This window comes from Manihot esculenta, chromosome 4, assembly GCF_001659605.2.
Source record: "Manihot esculenta cultivar AM560-2 chromosome 4, M.esculenta_v8, whole genome shotgun sequence".
Classification (NCBI taxonomy): domain Eukaryota; kingdom Viridiplantae; phylum Streptophyta; class Magnoliopsida; order Malpighiales; family Euphorbiaceae; genus Manihot; species Manihot esculenta.
The window spans coordinates 33,791,551-33,817,237 of record NC_035164.2 but is presented as its reverse complement, the minus strand read 5'-3'; the positions used below and the strand labels follow the sequence as shown (position 1 = coordinate 33,817,237).

The 25,687-nt window shown below is 32.5% G+C and overlaps 3 protein-coding genes across 7 annotated transcripts; 2 read left to right on the top strand and 1 right to left on the bottom strand.

Annotated features, from left to right (window-relative positions):
• Positions 1 to 1,360: 1,360 nt before the first annotated feature.
• On the top strand, positions 1,361 to 2,208 carry LOC110613916 (PRA1 family protein F3). Its single transcript, XM_021755331.2, has one exon. The coding sequence runs from the start codon at positions 1,452 to 1,454 to the stop codon at positions 2,022 to 2,024; it is 573 nt and encodes a 190-aa protein (XP_021611023.1). The 5' UTR covers positions 1,361 to 1,451; the 3' UTR covers positions 2,025 to 2,208.
• A 2,936-nt stretch (positions 2,209 to 5,144) lies between these two features.
• On the top strand, positions 5,145 to 10,487 carry LOC110613773 (protein WHI4). 4 transcript variants are annotated; one of them, XM_043956071.1, is made up of 12 exons: positions 5,145 to 5,319; positions 5,460 to 5,508; positions 5,769 to 6,185; positions 6,369 to 6,431; positions 7,202 to 7,283; positions 7,366 to 7,440; positions 7,697 to 7,775; positions 7,981 to 8,023; positions 9,017 to 9,126; positions 9,279 to 9,348; positions 9,930 to 10,012; positions 10,102 to 10,487. In XM_043956071.1, the coding sequence occupies exons 3-12, from the start codon at positions 5,976 to 5,978 to the stop codon at positions 10,130 to 10,132; spliced, it is 846 nt and encodes a 281-aa protein (XP_043812006.1). In that variant the 5' UTR covers positions 5,145 to 5,319; positions 5,460 to 5,508; positions 5,769 to 5,975; the 3' UTR covers positions 10,133 to 10,487. The 4 variants fall into 4 exon arrangements, with proteins under 4 accessions (XP_043812006.1, XP_021610764.1, XP_021610763.1 ...); XM_021755072.2 differs by having other exon boundaries at positions 5,145 to 5,338; XM_021755071.2 differs by having other exon boundaries at positions 5,145 to 5,508.
• A 4,884-nt stretch (positions 10,488 to 15,371) lies between these two features.
• On the bottom strand, positions 15,372 to 21,828 carry LOC110613533 (inactive protein kinase SELMODRAFT_444075). 2 transcript variants are annotated; one of them, XM_021754712.2, is made up of 10 exons: positions 21,595 to 21,828; positions 20,018 to 21,016; positions 19,422 to 19,576; positions 19,233 to 19,327; positions 17,988 to 19,024; positions 17,365 to 17,525; positions 16,962 to 17,038; positions 16,727 to 16,874; positions 16,329 to 16,478; positions 15,372 to 15,853 (listed from the first exon to the last, which is right to left on the bottom strand). In XM_021754712.2, the coding sequence occupies exons 2-10, from the start codon at positions 20,196 to 20,198 to the stop codon at positions 15,617 to 15,619; spliced, it is 2,241 nt and encodes a 746-aa protein (XP_021610404.1). In that variant the 5' UTR covers positions 20,199 to 21,016; positions 21,595 to 21,828; the 3' UTR covers positions 15,372 to 15,616. The 2 variants fall into 2 exon arrangements, with proteins under 2 accessions (XP_021610404.1, XP_021610405.1); XM_021754713.1 differs by lacking the exon at positions 21,595 to 21,828 and adding an exon at positions 21,256 to 21,271.
• Positions 21,829 to 25,687: the final 3,859 nt, after the last annotated feature.

Here is a 25,687-nt window from a genome sequence, read left to right as displayed (position 1 = left end):
TGTGCGCTACTTTCGACATGCCACGTGGCCAACCTGTTCGGCCTCGGTGTTACCTCTCCGTCTTTTTATCAATGCTGTCCCCACCACTGTTAGTGTGGTCTTGTCCGCATGAGAGTACAGTTCATACCCGCGGATGGAAAAAAGTTCTCAGCAGGATTTTTCATGTAATAAACTGATTTGAAAAAATAATTTCATTTAGTCTTAATTACTAAAATAACTAGAATCGATTATTTGATTGAGGATTTAAAATATGAAAATTATTAAGGCTTTTTCTAAACATTTCATATAATTCAATTCATTTAACTTATTTTTTAATAAGTATCTTGTTTGAAATAAATATTAATTTTTTTAATTTAAAAATTTTTACTTTAAAAAGTGTAAATAATGAATTCTTTTATAAGATTTTTTTTTTTATTCAAAATGAATGATGTCAAATGTATTGTGTATAAAATTATTTATTTCATTTCTTAAATAGTTTTTGATTAATATATCAATTTCTGTTTTTTTTTATAATTTTAATATCTGTCATTGAATTGGAGGAAAAAAAAAGCCTAAATTAGGTTTTTAAGAAAAATCTATTTTTAGTATTATGATTATTAACTTTAAATCATTAACTATTAATTTTTTTAAAATCGCTCCAAGTATTATATTTATAAATAATTTTAAAATTAATTATTGAAATTTAATTTTAACCACTCAATCTAACAATGTGAAATTAAATTATAATATTTTAATTAAAAAAAGCATTATACACATTGGGACATAAAAATAACGATGGATCTAAACTTAGAAATATAGTTTTATATTTAATAATAAAGTTTAATTTTTTTTTATTTGATACGTAATCCAGTTAATAATATTAAATACTTTTTTTAGTAATTAAGATTTAGTTTAGTTTATTAAAAAATTCAAAATATTTTATTTAAGATTTTATAGCTACACAACTTTAATGTGAGAAATAAATCTTTTTGATATTTTCGAGAAACTTCAATGATATAAATTCATGTGAAATAATTTTAAAATTAAAAACTTGTAAAATACTTTAAATATATTTAAAAAATCATGTTACATTTTTAAAACTTTATTCATATTAAAATAAAAAATAAATTTCATATGAAATTGCCCTTAAAATTATGATAAAACACTTAGCTTTATTAATGTTAAAAGAAAATAATTTATTATTTATCTCTTTATTTTAATAAAATCAATTATTCAGTTATTAAAGAACAAAGAAATAAAAATATAAAAACTAATTAAATAAAAATAAAAAAATTGATTTTATTAAAATATAATTAAATAATAGTTTTCGATCGCAATGGACCTTTCACAATGCTCATTGTTAGTACTATAAAATATCCAATCGGCCATAATTTCCCCCGCCTTTGGACGACACCTTCCCACGTTCTCTCTTTGATACAATCGCCGAAACCATCAACATAATCCACCGGAAAATGACCACATACGGCACGATCCCAACCGCGTCGTCGTCGGACGATACCCCGAACCTCGAGTACATAGTTCGAGCCAAAGAAATGATCCAAGAAGGGTTAGGCACTAGCAGGCCATGGAAAATAATGTTCGATTTCCGTTCTTTCAGTCTCCCTGCAAATCTAGCCGAAGCTCTGTTCCGATTGAGGGCTAACGCCGCTTATTTTAGGATGAACTACGCCATAGTAATACTGATAATCGTGTTCTTGAGCCTTCTGTGGCACCCAGTTTCACTCATTGTGTTTATAGCGATGACAGCTGCGTGGTTGTACTTGTACTTCCAGAGGGATCAGCCATTGGTGGTCTTTGGCCGGACGATAGATGATAAGACGGTGCTGATCGGACTTGGAGTGCTGACGGTATTGGTCTTGTTGCTGACCAATGTTACTTGGAATGTGCTGGGGTCGCTGGTGACCGGCGTGGTGGTTGTGGCGGCGCACGGAGTTACAAGGAAGACTGATGATTTGTTATTGGACGAGGAGGCTACTGGGTTGATAGGTTCTGCCGGAGGTGGTGCTGCTTCCTCTTCTTCTTGATTGTGCGGTTCTCTGTGATCAGTTGAAGTTATTTAGTATTGAGATTAATTAATTTTCCAATTTGTTCTTCTTTTCTTCGGTTTTTTTTTTTTAATTATCGTTCACTAATTTGGTTGTTCTCATTTCTAATTGTGATTTGGAGTTTGAAGTTGCTGGAATTGATAGGTTTCTAGTTTTAGTTTGCTCTTGTTTCCTGTTTTTTTAATTTTTATTTATTTTTTTATTTTTAATGAGTGGTTGGTGAAGGGGAAAAAAAAAACTATTATTAGCTAACTGATCCTTGACATGATTGCTTTTATGGTGCATGTAATTGATGGTGTTTGTGAAATAATAAATTTATTATGGGGCTAATCCGTAAAATACAGAAGATTAAGTGCATCTAAAAATTACTGATTTAAATTCATATAAAATAAATTCATTTAATTAAATAATTATACATTGCACATGAAATAATTTTAAAATATGGAAAAATAGATTATACAACACAAGTCATCGTTTCACATTGTGATTTAAAAGGTTACTTTCCTTTTTTTCAAAAAAAAAAATGTCTCAAGTACCTGTTGCAAAAATTTTAAGTGAAATTGTTTTGTTATTTAAATATTTTTAAAATTAAAATTTATTACATTTAATTTTAACTCTCAAATTATTTAAAATTATTTTTAGTGTGAATATCTTAAGGGTGATTTGAAATTAGTAAATATTTATAAATTATTTAATAATATATTATAATACTATTAATTTAGTGTACTAGCTGAACTGTAGGAATATCGAACTAATTTCTGAAAAATTGAAGACCGATTCTACTTTCCCATGGAACTCTTTCCACGTAGCTAATTGCTCAATCCCAAAAATGAAAATCAAACCCAAAAGTGTTGCTAAAGAATAATCTAATCAAAGTTTTTTTTTTTCCTACTCACAATACTAAATTTAAAAATTGCATTAAATATTATTTCGACTTTCAATGAAAATAACGTGGCACCACTAAAATCATGAAAAAGGTGCATGATAGAAGTAAAATTGCTGTACACATCAAATGATAATTTGATTTCTCTATTTAATCAATAAAAAATTAATCATAGTTTCAGATAAGATCTATTATACATTTCAATAAAACTCATTTATAATTTTAAAATTATAAATATGTATCAAGTTGTAGGAAAAATATTTATTCTTCATCGCTCCAGAATGTCGTATATTAATTCTTCTGATATAAAAAAGAAAGAACAAACAAAAAAAAACAGATGTATTGATTACCGAGAAAGTATATTATAAAGTGTTGAATTTTTTAGTACTTTTCATATGAATTTTATTTCGTGTGGAAATAAATTTTAGGAAATTGTAAATGTAAAATATTTAGTATAAAATTAATAAATTCATTATTATATAATAATATATTAAACTTCAACATAAGATTGCTCAATTTTGATCTGTACGGATCTAATTAAAATTAGAATTGAAACCACTAAATTTTTATTTTTTAATTTTTAAGAACCAAATTTGTAATTAAAATTTGAGACACTTTCCATTTAGTTCTAAATAATTTAGCAGAATTTTAATTTTATTTTTGATTTTATTTTACTTTTAATTTTAATTATTGTATATAAAATTACAATATATTTATAATATTTTAAAATAATAAATAATTTTAAAATTTTAACACAAAAAACAATAATAAAATTACTAACGTTTACACGATAATAATGTTGATAAAAAATATATATATAATTTTTAATAAAAATATACTTATAATTAATATTTAAAATATATTATATAATGAATGGAATTTGATTATATAATTAAGAATTGTAAAATAATTTAATATATTTATGGCTCAAATTATTTTTAAAAGAGTTACTGATAAAAAAATTTATATTTTAAATTTTATTATAATTACATTTTATATTTTTTTAATTAAAATTTAATTTTATAAAATTATTTCAATTATATTCTACTATTATATATACCGTTAAAAATTAATATAATGATAACCACTCATTACATTATCATGGTAACGTTTTTAAATTTTAAAGTAAAATTTATACCAATTTAAAAGTTAAAGTAAAATTTTAATAAAATTAAAAGTGGATGATTTTTATAACTATTCATTTTATTAATAATTTTTTTAAAAAATAAAAAAAATAAAAATTAATTTTATAATTTTAAATAAATTACATATTCTTGTAATTAATTAATCAAGTCAATTAGACAATTAAATATTTAATTTATATATTATTAATTTTTTTAAAATTTATTTTAAATATTAATATAATTTAAAAAAAGTGATAAATTAATATTATATTTGAGTGATAAAAAATAATATAAAAATTTATTTTAAAAATTTATTTTATTATTTTTAATATTTTTAAATCGAATAATATTAAATATTATTTTAAATTATTTTTTAATATTTATAATTAATATATTTAATAAAATTATTTTTTTAACTCTAATTTTAAAAATAAAGAGTATATTTGATAGATTAAAAAAATCGATAAATAATAATTTTAGTTAAAATTAAAATTAAAGTAAATTATTATTATAACATTATTGATAAAATTAAAAAAATTAAATAATAATATAAATAGTAATTTTTAAATATATTTAAAAATAAAAAAGTGTAATTTGATAATTTTTTTTGAAAGCAACAGTAAAATATATTTTGTGAAACGAAGTTTAATCAGAAAAAATAAAAGTGTAAAATAGAATTATAATAAAAATAAAATATAAATTTTTTACTATTAATTTTTAACTTTACTAATATAATGTGTTGATGTAGCATAGTAATTTTATTAATTTTTTAAGGTATAAATAATTGTAAGTATAATTGAAATAATTTTATAGGATTAAATTTTAATTAAAAAATAAATAATTATAATAAAATTAGAAATATAAATTTTTTAATCATTAATTTTTTTAAAAATATAAACTAAAAAATTGATACTGAATTATATACATTCATATCTATTATAAATTAAATTATATATTTTTATGCAATTTTAATTACATATAAACACATATATAATTTTATTAAATTTATAAATACATAAAAAAAAACTTTTGCAAAACAAATATATCTAACCTCAAATATATAAAACTGTTTTCTTTTCGATTTATTACGATTTTGAAATGGAATTTTGCATATGCCTTTCTGTGTTTATATTTTTTCTTTCCAGGTCTTCAGTGCTGCGTGGGGGAGGAGTTTTTTTTCACCTAGTTTTGGTGGATCTTTCTACCATGTTCTATGGAAAAGTTGCTTTCTTGATATCAACGGTTTGGGACTGCACCGCGACACCCAGTGAATCACACTTCCATCTGTGGTTTATTGCATTTTCTCTCTATAGTTGAAGTCTCGATCTTTTTGTGTTTGTGTTTGTGGTGATTTCCACTTACCCATTTTTTTGTGTTTTCCTGTTGTTCTATTGTTGTCCACGGTAGCCGGCAGGGATGTGACGCTAGTTTCAGTTCCTCTGGGTCTTGATCAGCGGTAAGAGTTGGTTCGGTGGAATCTAGTCTCTGTGTTTCCAGATGGTTCGGTTTCAACAAGCTGGGTATTTTGGGTGGGCTGTGTTTGGTTTGAATTTAGGCTTCTAATTGGGTTTGAGTCTCCTCTGGGCTTTATTGTTTTTGGTCCTTATATATTGTTTAATCCGATGGTCTTCCTAAATGCAAACTTCTTTCCATTGCTAAAAAAGAAAAGAAAAGAAACTTCTGATTCAATTTGTTCAATTCATATCCGGTTATCAGTTGGCTTGGAACTCAAAAACCGTGCACAGCCTGCTTCGGCCATCAATGTCTGACGTATTTTTGCTTATCCCGTTCTACTTTCCAGTCACCGTATAGTTTATCCTCTCCCCGTCCTGACCGCCGACGGAACCCCCGGTGAGACCCACAGACCGGTTCTGTATTCAATCACATCCGTGACCTTACTCCAACCTTATAAGATAAGAATTAATGGCACAATTTCATCAGCCTTATGATCCTTATTACCAGCTACAGCAACCGCCACCACAACCACCACCACCATCTGACCGGAACGGAATTAATACTCTGTTTGTTTCCGGACTGCCAGACGACGTCAAGCCTCGTGAGATTCACAACCTCTTTCGCCGACGCCCCGGCTTCGACTCTTGCCAGCTCAAGTACACCGGCCGCGGCAACCAGGTTTTTCTTTTGTTAATCACATATTATTTTCCCGATTAGCATGAAAATTTTCAGTTTCTGTTTGTTTCCGTCGAAAATTCATCTCAACAATTACAAATTTGTGGAAATGTTTTTCTTGGCTTCTATAAGGTCAATTATCGGGGAATGTAATAGGTTCAGAGTTTGTTGATGCTTTGATTGCAGGTTGTTGCGTTTGCTACCTTCTTTAATCACCAATCGGCAATTGCAGCTTTGCACTCCTTAAATGTGAGAATTGAGCATTTGTTATTTCTTATAGTACTTGTCCTGTTTACTTTAGTCCTAAAATAATTAGGGTTTTGTTTTCTTGTATATAGGCATTTACAGCCTAATATCTGCTTAGGTTTTTGTTTCTAGCAAGTAGCAACTGCAGTATTTGGCTAGTCAGTTCTCAAGCTATGTTCAAAACTTTATTGTGAGAGTTTTTCCTTTCTTTTGTCCTGAGGAACTTAAGGCTTTGATGGAAAATCGGTTATCCTCCCAGCTGATTTAGTTCTTTGGATCCCGTTACTTTCCCTTGAAAATGGATGTCACTTTGATATTCCATTCAAATTCATCTTCAGAGTTGAATACAGATTAACAGTAATTTTGAAAATTATGCTCATAACGTCAAAATTAGAATTTACTTCCACGTCAATGAATGTTAAACACAAACCTATGATTAAAATTTGTATTGCTTTTTAGTTTTCCCCTTTAGAACTTTGCCTTTTCTGGAAATCTAAGCATGCCTCATTATCAAACTATTAACTGCATCAAAATGAAAACTCAAATGGCTCATTTCTTTTTTCCCTGACTGTTAAGTAGTTTAGTTACAGCATTAGACTAAAAAATTTAGCAAATGAGAGGGGATGAAAACTTATATATTAAGTTCTGATAAACTAATATATTTAGTGGATAATAGTGTAAAAGTTTGAACTGAGAACATTTATACCTATTTGGAAACGCTAGCAGTGAACTTTACCTTTCTGAAAGGATTCTGCTTTGTTCATCACATTTAGGGAGTAAAATTTGATCCTCAAACTGGATCTACTCTGCATATAGAGCTGGCCAGAACAAATTCAAGGAGGAAACGTAAACCAGGTACATAGTCTCATGTTTCACTTTTGAGATGATTGTTTCCATATAGGTATCAGATGGTTAACCCACATTTCTTCTTGTGCAGGTAGTGGAGCCTATGTGGTTATTGACAAACGAACTAAAATGGCCTCTAATGCGCAAGAAACATCAAGTGATGATGGTAATGCTGATTTATGCATAAATTGATGTTTAAATTAGTGCGGAATAAGTTTAGTCTCATCCTTCCTTCCCCTTGCACTCATGGTTTAAGTTGCCTTTCCAGCTATTAGCCTGCCAAGTTGGATGCATTATATGTTCCCAGCTTTTATTTTCTCTGCTTTCCTTAATTTCCTCTGTTGTTACAGTTATACGTGTGGTTTCCATGGTATTCTCATATGGGCTTTATGTGTAATGTTGGACTTTATTTCCACATGCAGGAGGCAGTGACTCTGATGAAGCACCTGCTACTGAGATTGCTGCTTCTGCCAACCAGGGTGATTTAGGGAGTGTAAAGAGGTTGGAGGCACTATAAAATTCATATTTTGTAGCTCTGTTAGAAACCCTTGTTTAAGAAAAAAAAAATACTGCTAGCATTCTAGCACTCTCTTTTTTTCTTTTTAAAAAATATTGCTAGCATTCTAGCACTTTTCAGATGAATATATTCAAGTTACTGTAATTCATTCAGATTATCTGAGCTTATATCCTATTTTATAACTTGTAGTGAGGCAGGTGGTGAGCCAGAAAATGCTGCAGTAACTGCAAATGTAAGTGAATGACACTTGAATGAGTCTCTTTTTAACAGGTGCTTGTTGCATGTGGAGATGTTCTGTTTATGGCATCAAAAGCAGAATGTCTATTATTCCTTTTATCTGCTTCTCTACTCTACCTGTTCCTTGTGGGTTGAGAGACATTTAGACTTAACGCCTGAAAATATGAGATTGGTAAATAAGCATGCATAAGAAATTAAACAACCCTTGATGCATTAGGGGAAATATTATTGAATAGGAGTTTGTTCTATTGTTTGCATTTTCTTACAGTTCAGTTGTTATGATTAGGGATGGAAACAGATCAGTTTTTGTGGATACCTGATCTATCCAAACTCTAAGGACGAGTTTAGGTTCAGGAAGTAACACCTATGTCAAGTTTGGGTTTTATATGTTGGAAATCCATTTCTATAAACAATTAATTGAGTATTAAGTATATATTGTTTTTATAAAATTTTTAAATATTATATTTAAATAAATAACATTTAGATATTTTGTAGCATATTAAATTTTAAAATATAAACTAATAATAAACTATTTTTACTATTAGAAGGTATAAAACTAAATAGGTCCGGGCAGTATTTGGGTGATTATAATTGGGTTTGAAACGCATACTGATATAGGGTGAACTTATTGGGCTTAAGACTAGTTCGAGTATTGAAATTGTTAATTGCGTTTGAGAAAGATGATCTTCTCTGGTAACCTACCTATTGCCATCCCTAGTTGCAATCTGCATCGTCCTATTACATTCTCCATATTGTCACAGTTCTTTTCTGAAGGTTTACTGTCAAACACTGGGGAGGCTAGGGATGGGAGGAAAGCTGTAGGCATGAAATCCCTTATACTGGGCCTTCAGTTTGCATAATCTGGAAATTGAAACTTCTCATGATTTCTATGTCCGCAGTTACATTAAACTTTTTTGGTTGCTGTTCGCAATATGGCTCCATGAGAGCATGTTTTGATAATGTATTTGTATTAATTGATTTCTGAAAGAGGCAGTCTGACAAGACAGTAGAAGGAGGTGGTAATCCTTGTTCCACTTTGTTTATTGCAAATCTAGGACCAAATTGTACTGAAGATGAACTGAAGCAAAGTCTTTCACAGTAAGTTCCACATCCTAATTTTCTTTTCTGATATTATTTCCATATTAAATGGAGTATTTAATTTCTGTTTATTCTCTAAATGCGTCTATTTTACTATTGATTTGATCATCTACTACATTAAGAATTTTGATTGTCTAAATCCTTTTGTCCAGATATCCTGGATTCACTATGCTCAAAATGCGTGCTAAAGGTGGAATGCCAGTTGCCTTTGCCGATTTTGAGGTATTAATTTTGGCAGTTACAGGCCATTGGTTTTATTGCTATCATAGGTAGTTCAGAGTCATGATAAATTATTTCAGATATGCACCAACGAAAGAAAACAAGCAAACCTTTTTTGCATCAACTTAAGATTGGTTTAATATGTACATGCTTCTCATGCCAGTTAGTGGCATTGCATTTCACTTGAGTTCCTTAGACTCTAATCTTCAGGTTGCATGCCTTGTTTTTGGCTTGTATTTAAATGTAGGAGCCGAAGAAAAGTCCTTGCCTATTCAGCAACCTCTTAGCTTAATGTGATTAAAGGTTTGCTGAATCTCTGATATGAATATACTATGACTGCAGAAGCATGCTTGCATTGCAGCACCAAAATGATTACCCTCTGGGTAATCTTTATTTCAGAAGTATGTTAGAGTATTTTAGGATTCATCTGGATGAACCTCTTAATTCCATAAGTAGAAGTAAAGTTGGTGGTGCTTCTGATTTCACTATTAATATAAAACAGAATCTTATTTATACTGGAGGCATATCACAACCAGAATACTAAAAATTCATTGCCTGATATGCATCGTTTCCCTTTCCAACAGGAAGTTGAACTAGCCAAGAAAGCCATGGAGGACCTTCAAGGAACCTTGTTACCATCATCAGACCGAGGCGGCATGCACATAGAGTACTTATTCTTAACTCGCTTTATGCCCTTTCAACATGGTTATATCTCATCATGACAGTAAGTGTTATTTTCTAATTGGTGCAACCCAGATATGCAAGATCCAAAATGAGGAAGTCCTAGCAGAGGGATATGCGGCTACAATTTTCTGTCACTGCCTGCAAACTCTGGTTCTTTCTTATACATGGCGCAGCAATGTGTAGTAGCCTTTGCCTTTTTCTTTCTTAAAGGATGAACCAAAATGCCCAGTATTTTGGAGCCGCTGAAAAACCATACTAACTACTTGCTTGCTGCCATTATGCTGGATTTTTTAAGGGGCCTTGTATGCATTTGGTGCTGAGCGATCTGTAGCCTCTACATTTGTGGATGTGTAGTTTTAGAAAGAATGCCATAAATGTTAGAGCTTGATACTCCAATTTCAACTTGAAAGTGATATTCCATCCTGTAAACTTTTCTAGGCACATTTCTCCGTTTTTCACGTTTGGGGCCCTTAGTGAAATTGATAAATGAAAAATGTTGAGGGCAAAATAAGTAATTTTTAAGAAAGAAGACTTAAAAAAAGAGGAAGTTATATCTGGAATTTAAAAATCTTATTAACATAATATACTTTCTTAATATTACAATCAAACAATAACAAATATGATATTTTCTCAGAATATTTTTTTTCTTACAAATTGGGGCTTTTAAATGGGATTTTTTTTTGTAAATATTACCCTTTTTGGGCGAGAGTGAGAAGTTTTGCCCAATAAAATTCACCAAATTGAAAATTTTATCGTTATACTGCATTTGAAATGCACATTGTTGGGAATACATCTCTCTGTTTTTTAATCACTTATTTATATTTTCTTGTCAAATTAAATTTGTTTCTATTTATGTAGAGATACAAATTGTAAGGTAAATGTTGAGGAAAAAAGTTGCTACCATCTCAATATAGTTAAGGTTGAATCTCTCATTCATTCAAAATCCTCTGCTTCCCTCCTTTCTACGGGATAATAAGTGGCATGGGGCAGCTGGGAAGCTCTTTTCCATCCCTCCTCTCCAGACAGGTTGCAAATACTCTAATGTTGGTTCTGTATTGCTGATTTTGTGCTTTTACTGGTGAGGCTGTCAATGATTTGCTTCTTCTAGTTTGCTGCTTGTTTTGGTTTTCTGAGGTTTTGGCTGCATTTTGAATATAGTGGTGAACCTAAGGGATGTGCCTTTGTTACTTTGAGAAGGGAAGAGTTGGGTGGGGGATCTTGCGGGTGTTAAGAGCTGGCTTAGGTTCTTTTTGTGGCGGCCCCTCCATTCAAAAGAGGTTGAGAGGCTTTAAGTTTGCGATACTAAGTGGCGGATATTCTATTGTGGGATTCCTCATTTTGCCTTGTGATTCAGTTGCATAACTAAATCTTGTCGAGGATTTTGAAGGGATTCGTTCTTGCTTTACTAGGGTCCCGTTTGACAGTATTAATTGTAACTGTAATTATTAGTTGTTTCAATAGTGAATAATTATTCAAACAATGATTAATTAAATGTGACAAACAGTAACTTTTTCATATTCTGCTCAATTATTAAATACTAGTTTAAAAACGCCAAACATCACTTTAAAAACATAGCCTATGCCCACATGCCACTACGAATGAGATCAAGACTTCAATATTGGGGTTTGCCAATAGCCTCCTTTTAACCCCTAGTTTAGACTAGGGTTTATTTGTTTTGATGGATTTATCTTGGATGAGCAGTTCAATTACTGTTAGGCCTGCTAGGCCTTCTTTTGTCTCAACTTATTTGCCCATTGGGCCTTGGATTTGAATTGATTTCCACCCTCTTTCAAAAAACAAAAAAAAATATTCTTCTCAAATTATCAAAAAATTATGAACATTTGAAAACCCTAAAACATCCTGTACTTTATAAAATCTTACTTTTATCTCCTGCCAAACAATGTGTTAAAACTAACAAGCTAACTTTCTCAATTGCAATTTATTCCTGAATCAGAAGATGCAAAGGTCTGATTTGGATTTGCCTAAAAGCGAAAATGTTAAACTATTACGGGTCTTAAACATGTCGTTTATGTGCTTATAAAAGCTTTCTCATATAAAATATTCATTAAAATTGGCTTATTTTGAAATCAAGACTCTACTCCTTTGATTGAATCTTTGATTATTTAGGGAGAAATCAAAAGCTTATAATTAAAAAGAAATTAGTTTTTTGTTTTATTTAGCTAAATTGTTAAATTAGAAGAGGAAAAGATGAGGGAAAATCATTATGTTCTCCTTTTTTTTATTAATATATTATATAAGTATATATTAAACAACTATTTTTCTTTATTCCCCATAATTTTCTCTAATTTGCAGATAAATATTTTGAATGATTTGAAAAAGAAATTTTCTTTCATTCTCTTGCTTTCTCTTCTCTATTTAATGTCCAAATAAAAAATAAAAAATTAAATTTATTTTCTCGGAGAGTTTTGATTTCAAATAGAAACTTTATTGAATATTTAATTGTTTCTATATTTATATATAACAAATAGAACCCAACTATTTGATTTATTTTTCCTTTTTTCAAACCCGTAGATTACACACCCTCCTTTAACTGCCGAGCCAAACACATCCCAAAAACCAACTTTCGAATTTCTTTATTCAAGTTTCAATTTTTGGTATTTTTTTTTATTATTCATAGACTTCATTGAAGTTCTTAAGTGGCTTTGAAAGGCGAAACATCATCTTCTATTTATTACTATTACTATTACTATTAGTTTTAAATTTCATTGGAGGTGATGACTTGTAAAGTTCAACCCATTGGCCAGTAGATTGTTTTTTTCAGCAATATATCTATATATCTATATATAATATCAACACTGAAAAGACACTGCCAAATGGACCCATAGCTTCAAATTACCCACATCTGATTGTAACCTGTTACTGCCCCATAACGTGAGTCGTGAGATGTCAAAGTCGAGTGAAGACAATTCAATTCAATTTTAGGATAGCTTCTCTCAAAATCATAACCAACCAGCAGCCACTCAACCATGGGGTAGGGATTCAGAAAATGACAAAACCCTACCCCACCAACTTGCTTCTGTGCATGACAACAAAGATCAAATGCTAAGGCAGCAACACCCTAACACCAAAGCAATTGCTAATAACTTTGCTCTGAAAATTCTCAGGCTGTCATATATCAGACATTTTAATTTCCTGGCTTTGTTGTAATATGATTTCTAAAACTTAAAATTTAAAATTCAAAATACCACGACAGCCAAGATGAGAAAGGTTGCACCGTCTGCAAACACCTCATTAATGTTTTCAAGGTTCAATGTTTTGTTTTTTTATATGCTCCTTCAAGTAAAGACAAATCTCAAGTTCAGCGAGCAATTTTTCAAATCATGCAGAAATGGAAATTTATTTTTAAAATCATGCAGGATCCGAAAATATTTTCGGATCCTGTGTGTCAACGCACTGGGTTCGGCAGCTATCTTGCCGAAGAAGAAGTTCGGCACCTATAGTGCCGAACTGTTGTCAGAGTCACTTGTTCGGCACTATAAGTGCCGAACAAGGGGGACCGTGCCACGCGAGCAGACTAATCTGCTCGCGTGGCTGCAGCGTGGCATGTTCGGCACCAATGGTGCCGAACAAGCACGAGGATCAAGGCATGTTGATTAAAGAATGTGTTCGGCACTTATAGTGCCGAACACTTTTATTTAGCTAATTAAAGATGGCAGGGCCTGCTGGCCGTGCAAGCCCTGCATGCATGCACCTACACTTAGGTGCATGCAGGGATGTACACGTACAGCAATTTGATTACTGCCGAACAAATTCTACCATGAAATTAAAATATGTAAAACAAATATAAATTTTAAAAATTAAATTAATAAAATATTTTAATAAATTAAAATTTATTTATTAATATCAATTAAAATATATTAATATTAATTTTTTTTATACTTAAAATTATCTATGTTTCACGAAAATAAAATATATAAAATAAAACAAACCAAATTTAGGAATTCGGCACTATGAGTGCCGAACCCTTCCCATGTGAAGGAATTGCATCACAGCCCATCCCATGTGAATGTACATGTGAATGTACAGGAATTGTATCCCATCCCACAAATTTGTTCGGCAGTGATACTGCCGAACAAATTGCCTGAAAATAAAATATATTAAATAAATATATATTTAAAAATTTTATAAAAAATTAATAAAATATTATAATAAATTAAAATTTATTTATTGATATTAATTAAAATATATTAATATTATTATTATAATTTTTAAATATAAATTATCTAATAAAGTGTTCTATTTTTTATTTTAAAATTATTTTATTTATTATTTTAAAAAAGTGCCAAAGAGCTTATGAATGGCATGCAGGGCCACCCCTATACGCATAGGCATGCTGGTGTGCATGCACCCCTATACGCATAGGCATGCATGCACCAGCATGCATGCACGCTGCGTGGGGGCAGTCCGTGAACTACTTCGGCAGGGTTGGTGCCGAACTCCCCGCCTATAAATTTCTCCTCCAGCGCTCTATACATCATTCCATTTCCGATCACTCTCATTTCCCATTTCCGATCACTTTTATTTTCAATTTCTCTATAAATTAAATAAGAAAAAAATTATATATGCATATTTAAAAAAAAAAAAAATTGCTTAAAGCAAAACCTGGTGGCAGGAGAAGGAGATCTGGGCTGGAGAAGGAGATCTGCGCTGGAGAAGGAGAAGCTGCGCTGGAGAAGCTGCGCTGGAGATGAAGGCTTCCGGCAAACTGTCGAGAGAGAGGAGAGAAGGAAGGGAGGAAGGGAGCTGCGCGCAGAGGAGAATGGAGGTTAAAAAAATTTGAAGGGGGAAAGGGAAGAAGAAGAGGGACACTTTTGGCTTAAAGCCAAAGTCCCCTCTGTACGGGCGCTGTGCATGCAGAGCCGTGTGGCTCTGCATGTGAAGAAAAGAGTTCGGCACTATCAGTGCCGAACTCTTTCTTCGTCAGGAAAGTCTGACAAGCATTGAAGCATGTTCGGCACCAATGGTGCCGAACATGCCACGCTGCAGCCACGCGAGCAGATTAGTCTGCTCGCGTGGCACGGTCCCCCTTGTTAAGTGCCGAACAAGTGACTCTGACAACAGTTCGGCACTATAGGTGCCGAACTTCTTCTTCTTCGGCAAGATAGCTGCCGAACTTCTGGGTTCGGCAGTCATTGACACACAGGATCCGAAAATATTTTCGGATCCTGCATGATTTTAAAAATAAATTTCCATTTCTGCATGATTTGAAAAATTGCTCCAAGTTCAGCATTGTTTAGTTGCTGCTACCTCGAGACTCAAACAAAGTTATCTTTCTGGTCTACACAATTGCAACCACATTTACATTAAGATAATACACAAAGTTCCCCAAATACTGCTTCATTGATTCATAAGAAAATCGTATTCACTAATACCCGTGCATATTGGTATTTTCATACCAGTTTCTATCATTTACCAAAGAATTACAAAACATTACTACTCTACTACCCTTCTTACTATACAAACCAAAATCTTAGATGGAATTGAACCAAAACATTGAAGGCAAAAACCATATAGAAACGATAAAAGCGCCGGGACATATTTAGCTTACCGTATTTTTCCCCAATTTTCATAGATCTTCTTCATATGAGATCTTTCTGCCCTTATCCCTTTCCCAGAAGACTGGCCTTAGTGTGTCCAAAGAAAGCTTACTGAACCCTTCCACAGCCTCATTTGACATCGGACCACTATAATGTTGCTGCTGCCGTTCTACCCAAATCCGACCACTCCGGTTACCCACATCATACCCAGGTGTTGACGTGTAATTTGCATCCATTAGCATGTCACCTTCTAGTATGCGGAGAACCTTCTCCAAAAAGAGAAACAAATGTTCAAGCAAGGATAGATACCAGCAGCAGTAATGTCTAAATGATGGAAAATTATGTGCATGAAAGATGAGGAGGTAAATTTCCCCTTGCTAAATTCAAGAAAAGCTATTTCTAAAAGAATTCTTTATAAAAAATGTGATATTTCCACAAAGCGGATCCGTGTCATCCAATTAAGCACTTTATTGAAAGGTTTTTATTGGGTTTCCAACAGTATATAACTTCCCACAGCTATCCATAAAAGGAAGTTGTATTCTATGTTGTATCTTACTGCCAAAGAAAAATTCCCAGAATTAAGATACCTATGCAGAGGTGTCATAAAAAACTACTATAATATCGGGATTGTACTAGTCAAGTTAACCTATCTCACTGCTATGAGGATTTGTCAACAAATATTGGAGAAGGTTAATGATGTAAAATTCCTATACGAATTAATTGTTGGAAGTTTCTACTCACCTGTGACATGCGAGGTCTAGAGTGAGGATCTCGCCGTATGCATAATGATGCTGCATGAAGCATGCAGTAAACCTCCTGCTCTGAGTAGCAGTTCCCAAGCCGGGGGTCAATCAGTTCATCTATGGCATATTCCTCCAACAGTGGGCGTGCCTGCTCCAGATCAAGAAGCATTATCAGAAATTATGCAGATCAAATCAAAGAAAATGTAGCCTCAAACTAAAATAATAAAATGAAAATTTTTTCTGGTCATGTATCTCATAAACTCGCATCTTTTATAAATGATTAATATATAATTAATCTCCAATTAATACACACACTCCATCTACGGCTAGGAAAACAAGTGGAATATATTTCACAAATTACAACTGCCAATTGGAAAAGTGATTCCTAAAGCATACCCATTCAGTTAGACACTGCTGGCCCTTGGGCCGGTTGAGATCTACTGCTTTCCTTCCTGTAACAAGCTCAACCAATACAACCCCAAACGAATAGACATCAGCTTTTTCAGTTATCTGGCCACTTTGGGCATATTCCGGAGCCAAGTACCTGTAGCACAGTAGAATTTGTTACAAAATTTTGCAGTTGGAGCAGGTAAAACTTGAAATTGAAAGTAAATGTATATTAAAAATATACCCAAATGTTCCAATGACTCTAGTTTCTACACCTGTATCTCCATCAGGTTGCCACCTTGCAAGGCCAAAATCCCCAACCTATAAATACAGCGTGCAAAATGTTAATAAGAGCACATTTCCTCCAACCTGTGAAAATTATCAATATCTCAAGAAAAAAGCCATAGAAACTCTAAAAAGGAGAACGCTGTTGATGGCTAAAAATTTGAAATCTAATCCACAATACCCTGTTTTGATACTCCTGTATCTAGAAACTCAGAACATCCAAAAAAATCTTATAGCAGAAAAAGCCTTGAAAGACTAATTGATGTGAACATATGCAGGCATACAGCAAGTAATTATGGTCATTTGACATTTATACAAGAATATTTTTCTTATCTAGATAGGATATTAGGATATCTCCATACCAGTGGTTCAAAATCATGGGTAATGAGGATATTGTTTGGGCGCATATCACGGTGGACAATGCAACCCACTCTGCATTCTTCATGAAGATAGCGCAATCCTCTAGCAGCTCCAACAGCAACCTTCTGGCGTGCAGACCACTCCAATGGCTCCCGATGACGCCCTGAAACATGCTCTTCAAGGTAAATATGCAATAATGGTCGGCAGCCACAAATAACTTCAAATTATAAGTATACAAGTTTCATTGAAGGCTTTACAATGAAAAAGATGGTGTAATGAATCACCAACTAAAACCAGGACTGTAGACCATAAATCCATGCATTATTTAAAGCAAATCCACTTGAAGTTGTACAAAGCATATTTAATAAAATATATGCTCTAGTTTGGCTTCCAGGCAACTCTCTACATGAAATGAGACTATAGGCACATATGCAGTACCTGTTCTCTAGTGGTTAGGGGAAGATACTGTAATAACATCAATGTGAAGCAAAAACCCAGTTACATGTGCAAACCTAGAAATGAAGTCATACTATAAAAAACTGCTGCTGATCTGTAATTTCTGGCCACAAGTGCATCTGTATAATGCAAGCATTATAATCTTTATGGAGAGGTGAAGAGAAATTACCATAAAGATGAGAATCGAGTGAACCATTGCATATATATTCATATACCAACAACCTCCTTTTGTCTTCAATGCAAAATCCAATCAGCATAACAACATTCCGATGCTGAGCACAGCTCAGAACTTCAACTTCGGAGCAAAATTCAAGATCCCCCTGTGAACTAGCCAATTTGTGTTGCTTGACAGCAACTGCCTGACCATCTGGCAATACGCCCCTGTGAACAGATCCAAACCCACCCTCTGCCAAGAAATTAGCTTGCGAGAATCCACCAGTTGCAAGCTCCAACTCAGCATAGCTGAACCACCTTGGAGGTTTTCCAAAAACAGGTGCCTTGTGTTGGCATATTGAGCACAAAGGAGGGGGTCCGGGAGGGGCATTTCTGGACAATGATGTTGCTTCTCTCACATTTCCGCTTAACTCTAAATCTGTCCTGTAGTTGGACATTCCAGCTCCAATTTGTCTATCAAGCTTTGAGAACTTCTCTAGCAAGGCTTTAGTTGTTGATTCTTGCGCCATATTGGTACTTCTTTGTGAGACTTCCTCCATACGTCGTGAGGATTGAATGTGAGAACTAATGAATTCTCCCATCCATGGCTCAAACCTCAAACTTGCTGAAGCTGATGATAAGTGTTCACTATCTGTGTCTGAACTAGATTCATCAACATCCCTATTTTCCTTAACAATTAGGGATTCCTCTTTCTTCAGGTCTCCATTTGTTTCCGAGGTAAAAAATGGTGAAGTTCCAGGATCACTCGACACTGATGATGTTCCAACTTCAGTGGCAGTAAATGGTGTCCCTAGCTCTGGACTGCTTGTCGGGGTCACAACAGGTCCTCGAATTGAATCTGAAGAATCATTTTTATTTTTAGTATGTTCCCCAGAAGCTTCATCTGGTTCAGAAGGCAATTTACCCACACTTTCAGCTTCCTTCGATGATCCAACCAAATTCAGGCGAAGAACCTTTGGCTGGGAACGTTTCATAACGACTATGTTGCATTGCAGTTCATCCATGCACCGTTTTTCCTCATGCTTTAGCTGCCTGCAAAAAAAAACAAAAATACATGGTATGAAAATGCATGAACTGAAACCAATAATAGGCAGATTTCTGGATAATAGAATGCATGATGTGACTATTGAAAGAGATCCATGTTAATTCAAAATCATAGAAATTAGCTGTTCATTTTTGGACCAGGTAACAGAAACTCAAAAGGGGGTGAAACAGAAATATGAAAAAGAAAAAGTACTACTTGTCTAATACAACCCAATTGGCCTGCGCCCTCTTGGCTTCTGCAGCCACTGCCCCACAAGGTGAGCCAGAAACGATCTTTATCTTCACATTGATCTGAAAAAATAAACCAGGATAAGCATTGGTGTCAAATGCATTGAACATAAATTCGTATATAGATGTCCAAATTCACGTATATAGATGTCCTCACCTTGTTTGGATCATAAACATCGTGGAGCTGAAGGATCATCTGGGAGCAGGAATCTGTAATATCGCACTTCTGCTCAGAGGTTGCTCCTGAATGAGACTTCCGGTGACCACTGGCACAGTCCCCTGCAAATCTAGGGAAACCCCATAGCTTTCGACCTAAAGAACAGAAATAATTGTCAGTGCCATATCTATTATCAAAGCAATATGAAAAAAAGAAAAATTGAGTTGCTGAAATTTATAGATCGCGACAGAACCATAAATCATAGGTCTCAAAATTTTCAAAGAGAGTCGGAATATCAGTACTACCAAGAAAAGTAAGTACTCGGTGGATTGCCAGAAACGGTTAATACATTGCAACAATTCAACTTCCCTAAACACTTCTGGAAAGAGAAAAGTGAAATATCCTTGCTATATACTAGAAGGTACTGGTACCAGCTAAAAGTACTCATTAGTCGAAAATAGGATGAATAAACTGAAGCAGGACGGGATATGGCAAAAGTGAACAGTAGTAAGAAAAGTGCACTCTCAATCAACACTTACTACTCAATATTTGAAAAGCAAAGAAGCAAACATTAACAAGAGAAATGGAAAAGGCACCTGAACTCTGTGAAGGGACAACAACAAGCAAAGTAATGCAGTCGCCAGCATGCACGACATGAGTCAAAGCCCACACCAAGGCAGTCTTAGGAATCTCCTTAGATGCCTTAACTGCAACTACAACTTTCTCGGCCACATCAGAGCCTTTCTCTTGCTTTCCTCTCTTTTGCTCTCTACTCATCACTACCACCACAAAATGCTTTTGAAAAAAAAAATCTCTGTTTCTTTAATAGATCAAATTGTCAACACACATCAAGCCCTACGGTTATACAGGAAAGAAATAGATGCCGTAAAACGAGCATTTTATGCATTATTGTCTACCCCCACCATGTTCATTTCAAAGACATGTACCACCACCGACAACAAAACCATGCCCCCTTCCAATCATCGAAGAAGCAGACACAGCATCATTGATAAGACCATTTCACCATTTCCCTTAAATTGCTCAAGTATTCCTCCCAAAAAACAAACCCATTTCACAATGTCTTTATTTTCCTTTGCCTTCTCGATCCGCCGTAGTGCCTACAAACACTGTGGATCTAGATATCCTTTTGGCTCAAAAAGCAAGAAGCTGATTCCACTGGCTCAAATTTGACAAAGAAAACTCACTTGCTCTCCTGCGAAACTTTACAGAGAGACTCCGCAACACTATTTGGCAAAATGGAAAAGGACACAACATCCAAACAAGACCTCACAGTCTGCCACAAACTAGCATTGCTTTTTAGCCTTCAAATCATGAAAGAATCTGCTCCAAAAGAAGAAAAATAAGCAGTGATTCTTCGGATCCCAGATGAGCAGTGCCGGTTGTATATACTCTTGTTTCCAAGTGCAGATAGAACCAATAATATCATCCCCAAAACAGTGCATACATTGAAGCCTTTGAGCTGATAGATTTGACCGCGCAATCTGCCTTTTGAAACCTCATATTTGAACTCCAGCAATTTCTCTTAAGCCTCAAAAGCCACCCCTTCGCTTAAATTTGTAAGCAGTTACATAGACCTGCAAATCAGAAACTAAGATCAGTATCCGGACATATAAAAACGGAACCCAAAAAAAAAAATCCTGACTAGTTGCTTAGAAAATGCAAGAAAAATAAGCTTTATTAAATCTATATACAAGAAAAACTAACCATTAAGTACTCATTTATAACACAAATTAGTTAAAAGTAATATCAAACTGAGCTTCCACAGCTAAACTTAAGCCAAAAAAGCACAGAGAAAAGTTATTAGATCCAAAACCTTCAACCGTAAGCTAAAGCTCAAAATGCCACAGCTCCGTTTCAAAGGAAGAGGAAAAAAAATCAAAACATTGCATCCGCAAACAAAAATCAAAAAAAAAAAAAAAAAAAAAACCACCGATAACCTCAGGAACAAGCGGAAAATGCTGCAAATTTAGGAAAAACAGAAAAACAAAAAACGCTTTGATCCCCCAAACTGATAACACCTCGAAATGCTTTCCACCTTCAGCGCTCTCTCTCTCTCTCTCTCTCCTGCTTCCGCACCGACCAAATGAGCACAACACGAAAACCTAGAGAGTGAAAACCAAAAGAGGAGAGAAAATCTTTAGGATTTACTTACAAGAAACAATCAATCAATCAATTTCCCTTCAATTTCTGGAGATTAGTACAAATCCTCTTCTTATAAAAATGACGTCTCTCTCTCTCTGTCTCTGTTTTCTCTCTCAAAAAAAAAACTGGTTAATCAAAATGTAAAAATCAGATTTGCAGAGCTGAGCTTCGCAGCAAACTGAGAGATGGAAGATAACAGTGCTGTCTATTTGGATTGTTATTTATTTATATTAACCGAACACTGCAATTACAAATATACAGTATCATACAATTTTTTCCATTCCCTAAATTGCCCTTCTGATTCCTATAGTATTTCGAAACTGGACTTTCATTGCCGATTTTTAATTTATTCTTATTATTTTCAACATTTTTCAAATTAAATTATTAATGTCGGAATATTGCAGAAATTTCATTAATTTTTTTTTTAAAAAGTTATTTTTAATCTTTAAAATATAATACAATTAACGAATTTATTCCACAATACCCTTACCGCACAACGCTTACTGTTTGTTTGAACTGTGGGAACAGAACGGCAACGATGTCGTTTTACGGTTTTGAATGTCTGAACTCTGAAGGCGCCATCTTTTATCCCCTAATGAAAAAAGAAAGTTAAATTTTGGCTTTGTGGCTTTTTGTCGTTTTATGTATATTTGGAACGTTATGCGGAGCACAATCACATTAACTGGAGTCAGGTTTCTCTGTGACTATTTTCATTTGCAGTTACAAGTCGCAGCCAATGAGTGATTGAGATTGGGTGCGGGACCCATATGATGACTTTGTACGATTGGTGAGATAGACGGTGATGGAGTCGATAGGGTGTGAACAATTATTTTATTCGTCATTTTAGACCATGCTTTACCATCTTTTATGTGAATTTAATTGTTCTTTAGTCTTTAGAATCTACAAAGTATAAAGGTTTATGTTATGCATTGCTTTGTTATCCCGCTTAAACATTCATATTTCAAATTACTACTTTTAATTTTTGTAATACATTTTTTAAATTATTTTCACTTTATTTGATAATTAAAAATATTAATATTCAATTCAATATAAAATTATAAAAATTATAAAATGCTAAAACATTTTATAAATTTGATTTAAAATTAAAACGAATTGAATAAATTAAAATTTAAAATTTTAATATTTATAAAAATTAAATCGATTTTTTCAGAGATTGATTTAAATCGAATTGATATAATTTAATTTGATTTGATTCGATTTAATCGGTTGACTTTTTAATGAATATTTTATTTTTTATAATTTATTTTTAATATTTTAAAATTTATTTAAAGTGTTTCAATTTAATTATAATCTAACCTCTTATATTATTAAAAATAATATATTAAAAATATCTAACCTTCCTATATAAATATGAAAAAGGCATAATTTATTAAATTCAAATGTATTTATGGCAAATAAAAAAAAAAATTATATTTGAAAATTTTCCAATTTCATTATTGTGAGTCCATATCTAATTTTTATATTGTTTATAAATATTTATATATAATGTGGGCGTCACATTTTGAATGCAAATAAAAAAATGTGAATAGAATCAAATATTTGAATGAAAGCAAGAATCATATTGTCCAAAAGCGTCAATCTTATTCTCATTTATACAAGAAAACAAAGCAACAATATATATATATTTTTCCTTTTTTTCTTTTTTCCTTTTTTCCTTTGTCCATTTCAATTTGAAAATAGTGCATTCCAATATAAGGCCTAACTCCTAGTCAGTCTTTCCTTTTCAAATCTCTTTCATATAAGCTGAAAAATATATAAGAATTCCATTTTAAAGAGGAATTTCCTTTTCTTAATTAAATTTCAAAATATATCTCTCAACTCTAATAACTAATTTAATAACTTAAACCAAATATTTATATATTAATCATTTTAATTGTAAACACATTTTACATGAATAAATTTATTTTAATGAACATTTATATTATTAAATTATTATCTTATAAATTTAAATTCATATATTATTAAATTTTCAATTATACATATATTATTTATATTAAATTTTATTAAATATTAAAAAATATAATCACAAGTAATGAAAAATTATTATAAAAATAAAATAAAATTAAATAGAATTATAGTAGCTCATTAATATATTATTATAGTAAAAATAATAATAATTTTAAAATAATTAAAAAATAGATAAAAATATATATTTAATTTTTTTATTATTTTAATAAATTTTATTAATATTTAATAAAGATTTTGCATTATCTACCGATTGACACGTGTAATTTACTCTGTGAGCGTAATAATTACCAGATAAGGTCAAAAAGAGGGAAAATCCCTCGTAAATAAACACAAAAGTTTGTCCGTTTGTTTTGTGCTCCTAAAAATAAATGCAGAGCCGTGAAATTAACAGCAGTCTCACTCGCCACCTCTCCGGTGGCATTGAAGAGACCCACCTCCCTACTGCCTCACTAGGGGTATGGTCTAACTAAGTAACTAGAGTTAAACGGTTCAAGGATGGTAACACCCAGGACAGGGTAATGGGTTTGGGGTGGGGCCCGCTGGACAAATACTTAGTGGGACCAATCCGCCGTTACCCATCTCCGTCAGGTTTGCTCACTCACCATTCACCTGTCCCCTTCGTACCAGTTCCCGATAACCAACGTTTACCGTTTGTCAGCCAGCGAAGCGCACGTTAGCATCACCAACTGTCACTTTATAACACATTATTATTATTTAAAAAAAAAAAAAATGCAACCGTGTTAAAAAATAATGCCCATTGATTAATTTTAATGACTGGTTAATATTAAAAATTTTAAGCAATATCAAGCTATAGCTCACAATAAAATGAAAATAAGATTGAATATAATTATCAAACTTAAAATTAATTTATTTTATTAATATTAAATTATTATATAATATTTTATATTTAATTGCCTTTGTAACATTTAAATTGTTTTTCTCCCTTATCACAAACTATGTACTAAATGAAAAAATATATATATATATATATCAACTGCAAAATAAAAATTTATTCATCTATTATCCAGGGTTTATCCATCAACAGTGACGTGACCGTAACAGTGGTGTCACTTTAGAAATGGCTTAGTTAGTGGTGGTGACTTTGAACGCTGCATTACAAGATTAAGATGCAACGTAAATGGGATGGTGACGAAACGACTGCGTATCGAAACCGATGTAATAGATCACTTTTTGCGCCACGTGCCACGGATCATGTCCAACAGCTTTCGAACCTGCGAATCATTTGATTATGTGTTCCAACGACCAAATTATTATTTTACGACCTAACCTCAGATTCTTAAGTTTTGTTTGGTAATAAAATATAAAAATAAAAACAATTAATTAATCAAATTGATTTCTGTGCACCATAAAATATAAACTCTCCGGTTTATCCCTTTAAACCGGAATTTTGCGTTTGTCTTATCGAAAACGACAGCGTTGATAGCATAGTTAATTAAGGAGGACAAACAAGGACGTGTTAATCGATATTTAATGTGTATTTAAAATGGGTTAATTTTAATGCATTTAAAATCTTTCTCATAGTTTTGTCTTTACAGGATTTTAGTAATTAATGGCTGCACGTTTTGATAAATTTGTACTATTCCTCAAGACCACGGTGTCCAAAACCCAGCCATTACTTGCTGCCGTGCGATAATGTTCATGATTTTGATATATGAGGAATGGGAAAGCAATAAGTAGGCAACTTCAATGTGAATGGCGGGCGGTGGATCTGGTGGTATTAATTTATTTAAATTGGAAAGGATGAATTTTGTGCATTTTTAATGCGATTGATTGTCTTTTTCCTATTAATTAATAATTAAAATAAATATAATTAATTAGTCGTAATGTAATTTTAAAATTTTCATGGAGTGGATGTAATGTAAGTTTATGCCATGCACGTTCAAAGGGTGTTTTTGTTTTCTTGCATTTATTAAATTATATGTTGAGGACTTCTAGAGCGACAAAGACCCTTTATTTCATGAGACCAATTAAATTATAATCAAAAGGGACAAGGAATACTGCATTGTTAAAATTGTGATGGATGTAATAAACTGATTCCATGTAAATAAAACGTGTGAAAGTGGGATAAGCACAAAAAATTGACCCATTTGTGA

Coding starts and splice junctions, on each gene's coding strand:
- LOC110613773 (XM_043956071.1), top strand. CDS start 5,976: ATGGCACAATTTCATCAGCCTTATGATCCTTATTACCAGCTACAGCAA. Junction 8,024..9,016: donor ATGCTGCAGTAACTGCAAAT/GTAAGTGAATGA, acceptor GATTTCTGAAAG/AGGCAGTCTGACAAGACAGT. Junction 10,013..10,101: donor CGAGGCGGCATGCACATAGA/GTACTTATTCTT, acceptor GGTGCAACCCAG/ATATGCAAGATCCAAAATGA.
- LOC110613916 (XM_021755331.2), top strand. CDS start 1,452: ATGACCACATACGGCACGATCCCAACCGCGTCGTCGTCGGACGATACC.
- LOC110613533 (XM_021754712.2), bottom strand. CDS start 20,198: ATGAGTAGAGAGCAAAAGAGAGGAAAGCAAGAGAAAGGCTCTGATGTG. Junction 16,479..16,726: donor AGCAGTGTCTAACTGAATGG/GTATGCTTTAGG, acceptor GATCTGGAGCAG/GCACGCCCACTGTTGGAGGA. Junction 15,854..16,328: donor CTAGACCTCGCATGTCACAG/GTGAGTAGAAAC, acceptor TTTTTGGAGAAG/GTTCTCCGCATACTAGAAGG.